The sequence below is a fragment of the Triticum urartu genome, chromosome 6A (genome assembly GCF_056163025.1).
Source record: "Triticum urartu cultivar PI428250 chromosome 6A, HENAU_Tu73, whole genome shotgun sequence".
NCBI lineage: Eukaryota > Viridiplantae > Streptophyta > Magnoliopsida > Poales > Poaceae > Triticum > Triticum urartu.
Window position 1 is genome coordinate 19,901,101 of NC_141878.1, and position 11,807 is coordinate 19,912,907.

An 11,807-nucleotide genomic window follows, 5' to 3' on the forward strand; every position below is an offset into this window, starting at 1 on the left:
GGCGTGTAGGCATGAACAGTTTTCAATGTTGAAATCTTTATAAAAACATATATTTAGGAACGGAGGGAGTAGTATGGAGTAGGTATGCACCGTGGGTGCTTCAAGTCGACCTAACAGAACACCCGGTAGCCAGTAGGTAGATTTTCCCTAGTTGAAGATCAGGGTCAATTACTTTTTTTCTGAAGTTGTTGTTGTGCCGAATCACAATGACCAGTAGTCTAAAGTCCATACTTGGACTCAAAAAAGAGTCCACATTATGTACGTAATGCCCAATCCGTCTATTCCTTTAGCGACCTTTTCAAACAGAACTTTTTCCCCAACAACTCTACTCGTACGCAACATGAGCTGCGACGAGATGATTTCGCCGCTGGAAGACGATGATCTTCTCTCGGAGATCCTCCTCCGCCTCCCCCCATTACCCTCCTCGCTCCCGCGCGCCTCGCTCGTCTGCAAGCGCTGGCAGCGCCTCGCCACCGACGCCATCTTCCTCCGCCTCTTCCGCGCCCGCCACCTCAAGCCCCCCATGCTCGGCGCATTCAGTAAGGCCTCTGTCGCCGGAGAAATCTTATTCACCCCGCTTCTCGACCCTCCCGACCGCATCCCCACCGAGCGCTTCTCCCTGCGAGTTTGCGGCGAGGACGCCCCGGATGTGTGCCACGTGTTCGGGAGCCACCATGGACGCGTCCTCGTCATCGACTGGACGACGCTCGAGCTCGCTGTGTTTGACCCCGTCTCCGGCGACCGCCGCACAATAGTCATCCCACCGGAATGCGGCAATAGTGGGCTCATCGTCGACAGGGCGGTGCTCTGCCTCTGCGCTGCCCGAAACGACCAGGGCCACGTGCACGGAGACTGCCACTCGAGCCCCTTTAAGGTGGTATTGGTAGGCAGGGACAAGACAATCCATCCTCAAGCCGCTTTCGCCAGGGTTTACTCCTCAGAGACTGGCATGTGGGGTGGTATCGTCTCGTCGGCCGAACCATGTACCGGTGCTGTTAGCCGGCACCCGTGCACCTTTACCGGAAGTGCTCTTTCCTGGCGCCTAATTGGAGGTGGGGATGGCATACTTGAGTTCGACCTGGATAACCAGAGCCTGACTGTCATCGATTGGCCTACCGATGACCCTGTGCTTGCCAACAGCTGCACCATCCGGGGAGAGGACGGCGGTGTTGGCGTCGCCCTCCTTTTGTACCCAAACCTCGAAATGTGGGATCGGAAGATAAATCGTCGTGGTGTTGCCACATGGGTGCTGCGGAAGACCACTGACATGACTGGGATGCTGGGTCCGGAGTCTGCGAATGCATATATAGTGGGGTACGATGAGGATGCCGATGCGGTTTTTATGTTGATACTCATAGATGGAGATCCATGCAGTCCTTTCTTGATCATCGTTCAGCTTGAGTCGATGAAGGTCAAGGAATATTATGGAAGCTCTATTGCGGAGAACTACTATTATTCGTTCAGAAGCTTCCATACTGCCGGTAATTGCTTCAATCTCTATACATTACACATGGTTGCTTCTTGCTTGAATACCTCTACTGTGCTTTGAAGTGTTTATTACTAAGTTCGTTGTCCTGTTGGCTTGGTCCACAAAACTAATAGATGTGTTAGTTTTTACGTTACAGCTTAATAACTATTTTGACTAATTTTGCTGCGGAATTTAACATACATTGTGTGTGTGTGTGTGTGTGTATATATATAATACCTCTATGAGTATGTAAATTTAGTGAAGATAAAATGTAGCCAAAGGCACCTTCGTGGTAAATATTACACCTTAAATCTAAACATACCCTGCTGTAAAAGGGACCCGTTACTTATGTTTACACACCTTTTCTTGTACCAAAAGATTTACGATTGACAACATAACATGAACCTATCTTTTGAGGCCTTATTAGGAGTAATGAATAATACACTTCATATGGTTAAGTTGCTGAAAGCTGTAAAGAGTGACATGATACGTCAAACCTTAGCTTTGTTTCAGGGTTGTGCCGCTAATAATTTACATGTCAGGCTGATATTCAGTTGTAAAGTTAGCCAGATTCCTATCTAAGTTTTACTCCTCTCTTTGTGGTTTTATATACTTTGTGTTGGATATGGCCATCAGGCCTGACCGTTTCTTAGTGAGAAGCAGGAAAATGATCATATGTTCGTCAGGTGATGTGCAATTGCCAATGTGTCAATAGGAGTTATAACCTATATGCCCCTGAGTTGAGATTTCAATTTGTATCTCGCCATCTTAACATTTTTTACGCTAAGTTTGATGCATGAAAAAGAACAAATTACCTCTAGTTTCGGTCCCTTTTTGCTCCTCTCCCCTTCTCCCTTTTGCTTTGCGAGGAGCTGGCAACGTAGGCTTAGCAAATTGTTCACGTGAATGAATCTGATAATTCAGGCACATAACTCGTCATGAATAAAATTAACTAACTGTGTGTCCTTCTGCAACGCAGGCACACCCCATTCTGATGTCATCCAGGGAGCGAGGGACGCTGTGCCGATGCCTCAACTACAAAAGGCTGGCGCTGGAGGCTTGCAAAGACCCGTCCTCACAGGGGACGCCCAAGACACAAACTCCTTGTTTGTTGTCGACAACAATGTGGAGGCGGGTCGTGGTGAGGCGAGGAGACGGAGGCGCTGGGGCTGGGGCTGGACCTGTCACTACAGAAAAATCACACGCTGCCAATTATTAACGTGTAAGCCGAATGTTAAAACATGGGTTCTCAGCTTGCATCAACCTAAGCCGAGTACAGACTGGAGAAAACACGGAAAATAGGTACCCAGCTTCCATACAAGTAAGCTGGCTGTGTGTACAAAAAGCTCTCGGCGTACGACCGGTACTCGGCATACAGGTGGAAAGGCACTCGGCTTACAGCCAACAATCAAAGCAAGCGTGCTCTGACACTATATGGCCACTCGTACATCTCTTGGAACCTCTAATTTCTTATGAACTGCTTACCTCTTCTTGTAACTTGATCGATACTGCCTGGTTGGCTCTCATATCAAGGAGGCAGCCTAGGGTTACTGCCAAGAAGAACCTTGCCACTTTGTCGATTGTCCCTGTGTTCCACTAGTCTCATGTAAAATGTTGTGACTGATCATACACCAATCTTGCAGCTCCGGTGTCTATAAGTCTTGGTGCCAGTTCGTACCGGATGTCGTTCGTCTTAGCAGATAGTCTCAAATCTTGTCACATTCGTATGAAGTTGAATCTTGGCTGTTGCCGTCAAAATCATTGACAGATGGATGGAATTCACAATGCTACATGTCCTGCACTTGGTTTAAATTTAGTCCGAATGATGTGTAAAATCGGATGTGAAAGCTGTCATCCACCTAATGTATGTGTCCCAAATGCGGAGTAGAACTCAAGTTCTTTTTAGCACTCAAGTTGAGCATACAAATCATTTCCACGCTAGTTGACGGTCACCCACTGGCGGAGCCCCTAGCGGTTATTTTCCAGACAACCCTACCACTACCGGTGTTCGAATCACGCTCTTGTGAGACTGAGGAAACGTGCACAGGGGCACAATGCTTAATTGCTTGGAAACATGTTTGCAAACAGCAAACTAGAAAACACATGGTGGTTCAGGCATTGAAAACTTGCTCATACAAAACAACTGGATGCTTATAGGGAAAGTACAATCCATGCTTCCAAATTTTTGCAATGCCCTGATGTTCCTTTGGTCCGTTTGTTCCACCTCATCTGCTCCATCGACAAAACAAATCCCTTTTTTAACCACTGCTATGTTTTGAAAATAGTGAATAGACACCCGGCCTCTCTTCGAAATATATCTTTTGTGCTTACAAACAACAGCCTCTCTTAACTTCTTATGGCTCGATACCGGGCTCACTACCCAACCACTTGTTTCGGCTTTTCTAAACCTCTTCTCAAACTCGATAAAAAACATCCTTGCAGCACACATCTAACAAAATGGGTTGCCATCTAAACCTAGGAACCATTTAACCTCGGTAGAGTCCATAGAATTGGATGATGTTCTTTTTTTATTGCAGGATTTTAAGTGTCAATGACTCTTAAGGACGAACACTACCTCATACATGAGTACACCATCAATCGCGGTGCTGCCTCCATGTCACGTGGCGTGGCTAAGTACCCATGTTCTTCATCTTCGTCGTCACTGAGCAGGAATATGTGGTTGCAGTGCGGAAGGATTGTCAAGTATTTAACATTCGCTATCCAAGTAGTCGAAGCGGGTGATGTTCGAAGATGATGTGGCACGCAAGAAGTTTACTTAAAACAATTTCATTCAGAAACCACTAGTAAGTACAAAACTGTAGGAAAAAAGTACAAAAAATTTATGACTTCTCGGTGTTGTTTCATTACCATGGATAAGCCATATTGTATCATAACAAATACAAAATAAATTTAGTCAGAGGTTACCGTAACGATGAATCAACCACTCTTGTGTGCAAAGAACATGAACAAGTAAGACATGCTACTAATTCCCATGGTATTTTAACTAAGCTACTATTTGTTGCTTGAAAGCTCGTCCATCAAACACATCGTGTATGGGAAAGACAAACATATGCAGTCAGCGGATAAGCAGCCATGGTCTTCGATCTGGGAGCTATTGAAATGATAGGATATCACTCTTTTGGAGGTTGTGTGGAAGAAGACAATCTCTTTGTTCGGATGAAATCCAAGTATAGTATGTTTGATATATTGCTGTTCTAAGTGACTATCGCTATGTTCCCCAGAGAAATCTGCTAGGAGAGGACGAATGTTCATGTCGCACTTCAACATCCAGTTTCTCTGATCGCATGCTTCGTCAAGATGCGAGATTCGAAGTCTAAGGCCATCATGGCCATCAAGTTGTGCACAGTATACACCATTCTCTGATTTCCCTAAATTATGGCCTGGGTAATCATTCCAACAAAAACCTTTCGGTGGCTCAATTACTTGGTATTTATCATTTGTAATCCCTATTCTGCAAAAGATAAGCCATTGTCAAAGTTAGCTTAAAGGTTTTGTACATCAAAATGTGACCAATGTTGTGTTTAATTAAGATGTGAGTAGCCATCCATGCATGTACATTAGGATGAAATCATGCTGGTGAATGTAAAGTGCCCCCCGCCGCTATGCTGCATAGCGGCGATCGGATGAGAAATCATCCAACAAGTAGCCGACGGTCCTTGCGCCTTCCCATCGCGAGCAGAAGGCCTCTCTTCCCACCGATTTGTCCTCGATGAGAAGACGAGCAAGACAAATGTCGATGGCGGCCATTCTCTTTCTCGTATTTGAGGGGGCTCATAAGGCCATGAATCGGAGGGAACAGACTTAACTAAAAAGACCTCGTAGTGCGGCGATACGACAGGGTCGAACACGAGGTACTGGTCATCGTAATATTCTTCAGCGTGGTCGCTGTCCTCCAAACCCGGCGTGCACATGGCTGGAGGGGGAGGCAGGTGCGCCCACTTGCGTATGGCGGGGTTAAGCACCCATACCTCATCGTCATCCTTGTCGCTGAGCAGGAGGAGTCCATTGCAGTGCTGCGTGATCTTAAGGCACTCGTCGTCGCGTGTGTCCAAGTAGTCGAAGGGCGCGATGTTCACGGGCGGCACGCCGAGTGACAAAAGCTTCGGGGCTGTGGTGCAGCCCTCGAGCTGGACGAAAATGCCGGTCAGCGACTGGGGCAGGAGCTCTGCGAGCAGACGGTGGGCGTCAACGACGGCACACCACGCCTTGCAGACGCAGCGGGACGCCGCAAGGCTGCACGCGACGTTGTCCGGAGGCGGCGCAGGACGTCGGACAGCACGTCATGAGGAAGCCGCTGCGTCAGGTCGTCCATGGTTGCCTGGGAACTTGTGCTGCTTCGATCGAGTACACATATGGTTCGATGTTTATGCTAGCTATAGGGAGATAGTTTGTGATGGAATACGTCCGACTCGGTGCACATTCCGAATTCTGCTGGAGATCGGACTTCATAGACCTAGCCGGTAAAAATTGGGTCGTGGCTCATGTGTCCACGGGCTGTATCCGATACTGACTCAGTTTTGCGTGTCCGTCTAGTTGCTAAAAAAAAACATGTCGTCCAGTGCGAATATATATCGCGATCGATCCAGATCTTGCCTCCGATCAATTTGTTGGATCTCCGTCGATGCATGGCCGCTGCCGCCGCGTTGCCGGACCGGCTCTCTGATCCCTCCGACGGCCTCATCCACAACCACCGCCCTCTCGCCGATGGCACCGTCCGATCTGGCATGGGTCCACACTGCGGACGTCAATTTCGCATTTTATAAGGTTTTTTTTCTTGATTGCGTCTTTTTTTTCTGGTTTGAACTAGAAAAATAAAATATCCAAGATTTTTTTTTGCGAGGGAAAATATCCAAGATTGATAATACGTTGAAGATGTATCAATGGTCTATGATGTCACAAGTGTAGCAGAAGTCCGACATATATTCGTACTCAAATCGGACCAAAGCAACTTCTTCTTCTTTTTGTCGCCTGACTCGCTCATCTCCCCATCCTTGGGTCCTTCCTCATCCTATACACTTAAGAAGTTCATCCCCACTATTTGATTTATCTCAACATGCAGCATAGACACCTCAGCATCCAATCACACCTAGCCACGTCTTACCACATCCTGTCACATCAGCAGATTTTATAACATGTGTAATGCGTCCGTTACCAGCGTACGTGTTATGTCGTCGCCAGGCAAACGGAAGAAAGAAACCCTATCGTCTCAAAGAAGCCTAACCGATTATCCTTGCCCATTGCCTTTCTGTTTCCATCTCGCAAACGCATCTATATCTCCCGTTTATTCCCCACCTTTCCCCACTAATATGGTCCAACAAATTAGCACGTCTGCTCCTCCCCAGCGAGAACTCGCACGATCCGAGGCCCCAGGCGCCCTTGGCGAGGCGCATGGTGGCGAACTTGCCGTAGGTGCCCAGTCCCGGCGCCGATGATGGGGGCACCACGAACTGGTCGAAGTGAGTGCCCGGCGACGCCCACCGCTGCTCCTGGGGCGACATCCATCTCTCTGCTTCTCTTGTGACCCTTTCCACCCCCCCTCTGCTTCTCCTGCAGTGCATACCGTCGCCTCATCCGCGCTCCACTACAAGCACCGACGAGGCACCTGCTTGATCTCCTCCAGATCCACGAGGGATGCGGAAGGAAACTTGACATCGAGGATGCACCTTCACAAACGAGGGCACTACAAATCACAAGAAGAAGCTCGACCCTTGCTGCCGAGCTCAGACACAAGGAGCTCCCCGTGCACGGGGAGATTGACCACGAAGGCCAGTGCTGGCTATGGGATCCTCAAATCCACAAATTTATGCAGTTTCCTTTTTTCTTTGTAACCAAAAAGATATTAGTGTTATATTCTCATGTGCCAGATTTAATTGTTTGCATGGAAGTTGTTTGGATTTACCAGGAGGAAGCGGTCAGTTTATCCGTCCACACATAATTGAATGCAATTTCGGAGTAGTTTATGTTTTTGCAACAATTCTAACATGCAGGACGCATGTTCATCTTCCCCAACCTGCACGGTGAATAATATCTTTTTTTATGATGATACATGAGCCAGGACTAGGGCTAATCTTGATATGCTATTTGGATAAATACACTTATGTGAAATTGCACTTCTCTCCATGTTTGCAGGCAAGGCATTCTTACATATCCAACCAAATTATAGTTACAATGCTTGTTTTTCACATTTCCCTATGTAGGCTTATGGTTATACATGGCTTGGGCAAAATATTGATTTCTTCATTGTTTGATCATATGAATGTTGATGGCACAATTATGTAATTGTTTGTATACAAGCCTTAGCTGCAGATAATGTTGATGGAAGTATGATGCATGTATGTTCTCCACATTTTAAAAAGCAGGTAAGTTCTATGGAGATGGCTGGAGCGATGTCTTGTGGTTGTATGCCCATCGAATATTTGATGCATTTACCTATGATTAGTAATGATGTTGAGTCCTCCTAATTTAATCTCATATATACCTTTGCATGCTGTGCTTTACGATCCTAATGAGAAATTCAACAAGAAATATTTTCTAATCGGGAGAGGTTTCTTCATCAGTTTTGTCAGAAGTACAATATTGAACACATGTTTTTCTTTCTTATGTTTTCAACCAATGTATAATCAAGCAAGCTCAATTGCAAAAATTACTACAGTTTCCATTGAAAAAAGAACAATTGTACTTGATGGACAACAATGGATGGCTGACATCTAATTGATGCGATCTCCTTTTTGCTTAAGTCAAATATCTTCAAAATTGTACACTCACTCACCTTATTGATCTTTTGATCGTGAGATGTTAATCCCAGTCTTCTATTTATTAAGTTGCTATTCGATACTTCTCCATCGTATCTATAATTTTTGATTGTTCCATGTCAATATTATTCAACTTTCATATACTTTTGGCAATTTTTTATACTATTTTTTGGGACTAACATATTGATCCAGTGCCCAGTGCCAGTTCCTGTCTGTTGCATGTTTTTGGTTTCACAGAATACTCATATCAAACGGAGTCCAAGCGGGATAAAAACGGACGGAGCTTATTTTTGGAAAATATGGAAAATTCGGAAGGAAAATCAACGCGAACCAGTGCCCGAGGTGGTCACGAGGCAGGCCCCCCCTAGGGCGCGCCCTTACCCTCGTGAGACCACCGTAAGACGGTTGACACTCTTCTTTTGCCGCCAGAAAGCTAATATTCGGAAGAAAAAAATCACGGCGAAGGTTTCAGGCCAGTCGGAGTTACGGATCTCCATATATATACGAAACGGTGAAACAGAGTCAGAACAGAACGCAGAACCAGAGAGAAACAGAGAGATACATCCAATCTCGGAGGGTCTCTCACCCCTCTCATGCCATGGAGGCCAAGGACTGATACGTCTCCGTCATATCTATAATTTTCGATTGTTCCATGCCAATATTATTCAACTTTCATATACTTTTTGGTAACTTTTTATATTATTTTTAGGACTAACATATTGATCCAGTGCCCAGTGCCAGTTCCTGTTTGTTGCATGTTTTTGGTTTTGCAGAATATCCAATCAAACGGAGTCCAAACGGGATAAAAATGGACGGAGCTTATTTTTGGAAAATATGGAAATTTGGAAGGAAAATCAACGCGAACCAGTGCCCGAGGTGGTCACGAGGCAGGGGGCGTCCCCCCCTTAGGGCGCGCCCCCTACCCTCGTGAGCCCATTGTAAGGCGGTTGACACTCTTCTTTTGCCGCAAGAAAGCTAATATTCGGGAAAAAAATCACGGCGAAGGTTTCAGGCCAATCGGATTTACGGATCTCCATATATATACACGAAACGGTGAAACAGAGCCAGAACAGAACGCACAACCAAGAGAAACAAAGAGATAGATCCAATCTCGGAGGGGCTCTCGCCCCTCCCATGCCATGGAGGCCAAGGACCAGAGGGGAAACCCTTCTCCCATCTAGGGAGGAGGTCAAGGAAGAAGAGGAAGAAGGGGGCCCCTCTCCCTCTCTCCTCCGGTGGCGCCGGAACGCCGCCGTGGCCATCATCATCATCACCGCGATCTTCACCAACACCTCCGCCATCTTCACCAACATCTCCATCACCTTCCCCCCTCTATCTACAGCGGTCCACTCTCCCGCAACCCGCTGTACCCTCTACTTGAACATGGTGCTTTATGCTTCATATTATTATCCAATGATGTGTTGCCATCCTATGATGTCTGAGTAGATTTTCGTTATCCTATCGGTGGTTGATGAATTGCTATGATTGATTTAATTTGCTTGTGGTTATGTTGTTGTCCTTTGGTGCCCATCATATGAGCGCGCGCGTGGATCACACCATAGGGTTAGTTATATGTTGATAGAACTATGTATTGGAGGGCAAGAGTGACAGAAGCTTTAACCTAGCATAGAAATTGATGCATACGGGATTGAAGGGGGACCAATATATCTTAATGCTATGGTTGGGTTTTACCTTAATGAACATTAGTAGTTGCGGATGCTTGCTAATAGTTCCAATCATAAGTGCATAGAATTCCAAGTAAGGGATGACATGCTAGCAGTGGCCTCTCCCACATAATACTTGCTATCGGTCTAGTAAAGTAGTCAATTGCTTAAGGGACAATTTCGCAACTCCTACCACCACTTTTCCACACACGCTATATTTACTTTAGTTGCTTCTTTACCTTAACAGCCCCTAGTTTTTATTTTCGTGCTCTTTACTTTCTTGCAAGCCTTTCCGAAAACACCTACATAGTACTTCTAGTTTCATAATTGTTCTAGATAAAGCGAACGTCAAGCGTGCGTAGAGTTGTATCGGTGGTCGATAGAATTTGAGGGAATATTTGTTCTACCTTTAGCTCCTCGTTGGGTTCGACACTCTTACTTATCGAAAACTGTTGCGATCCCCTATACTTGTGGGTTATCAAGGACCAGAGGGGAAACCCTTCTCCCATCTAGGGAGGAGGTCAAGGAAGAAGAGGAAGAAGGGGGCCCCTCTCCCCATCTCCTCCGGTGGCGCCGGAACGCCGCCGTGGCCATCATCATCATCACCGCGATCTTCACCAACACCTCCGCCATCTTCACCAACATCTCCATCACCTTCCCCCCTCTATCTACAGCGGTCCACTCTCCCGCAACCCGCTGTACCCTCTACTTGAACATGGTGATTTATGCTTCATATTATTATCCAATGATGTGTTGCCATCTTATAATGTCTGAGTAGATTTTCTTGTCCTATCGGTGGTTGATGAATTGCTATGATTGATTTAATTTGCTTGTGGTTATGTTGTTGTCCTTTGGTGCCATCATATGAGCGCGCGCGTGGATCACACCATAGGGTTAGTTGTATGTTGATAGAACTATGTATTGGAGGGCAAGAGTGACAGAAGCTTTAACCTAGCATAGAAATTGATGCATACGGGATTGAAGGGGGACCAATATATCTTAATGCTATGGTTGGGTTTTATCTTAATGAACATTAGTAGTTGCGGATGCTTGCTAATAGTTCCAATCATAAGTGCATAGAATTCCAAGTAAGGGATGACATGCTAGCAGTGACCTCTTCCACACAATACTTGCTATCGGTCTAGTAAAGTAGTCACTTGCTTAAGGGACAATTTCGCAACTCCTACCACCATTTTTCCACACTCGCTATATTTACTTTAGTTGCTTCTTTACCTTAACAGCCCCTAGTTTTTTTTCATGCTCTTTACTTTCTTGCAAGCCTTTCCGAAAACACCTACAAAGTACTTCTAGTTTCATACTTGTTCTAAGTAAAGCGAACGTCAAGTGTGCGTAGAGTTGTATCGGTGGTCGATAGAACTTAAGGGAATATTTGTTCTACCTTTAGCTCCTCGTTTGGTTCGACACTCTTACTTATCGAAAACTGTTATGATCCCCTGTACTTGTGGGTTATCACTATTCATCGGTCCATGTTTTGCTAATCGATTCTGACAAAGTATATTGTTTGCTTGAATTTATACTGTGATCTAGAACCAGAATAAGTCTTAATCAATGGAAACTAGAAGTTTAATTCCTATTCAAAGGAGAGAACTAAAATAAGTCTTCTCTTACTATCGAGGCACTATTACATGCTATGATACTACGAGACACTATTTTAGTTTAGTTCATATAAATCATGTTGATACTCAAGCATTATTGATATTTGTACTCTGGCCATCCATCCACATGACCCAGACTGCTGCCAATGAGATGTCTATTCTCTTTGCTATTACATTTTTTACCAATGAATTTTTACCAATGATTTGAGGTTCTATTTAGTTTCATGATACTTTTAATTCTAACAAAGAGATCCCGCAGCAACGCGCGGGATATTATCTAGTTTCT

The 11,807-nt window shown here is 45.4% G+C and overlaps 1 protein-coding gene and 1 pseudogene across 1 annotated transcript; one reads left to right on the forward strand and one right to left on the reverse strand.

Annotated features, from left to right (window-relative positions):
* The first annotated feature begins 340 nt into the window (after nt 1-340).
* LOC147963343 (uncharacterized) lies at nt 341-2,770 on the forward strand. The gene is made up of 2 exons (XM_087529547.1): nt 341-1,481; nt 2,448-2,770. Exons 1-2 carry the CDS (start codon nt 341-343, stop codon nt 2,768-2,770), a joined length of 1,464 nt encoding a protein of 487 aa, XP_087385673.1.
* A 2,319-nt stretch (nt 2,771-5,089) lies between these two features.
* LOC147963344 (uncharacterized) lies at nt 5,090-5,801 on the reverse strand (annotated as a pseudogene).
* Between the last annotated feature and the right edge of the window lie 6,006 nt (nt 5,802-11,807).

Coding starts and splice junctions, on each gene's coding strand:
- LOC147963343 (XM_087529547.1), top strand. CDS start 341: ATGAGCTGCGACGAGATGATTTCGCCGCTGGAAGACGATGATCTTCTC. Junction 1,482..2,447: donor CAGAAGCTTCCATACTGCCG/GTAATTGCTTCA, acceptor TCTGCAACGCAG/GCACACCCCATTCTGATGTC.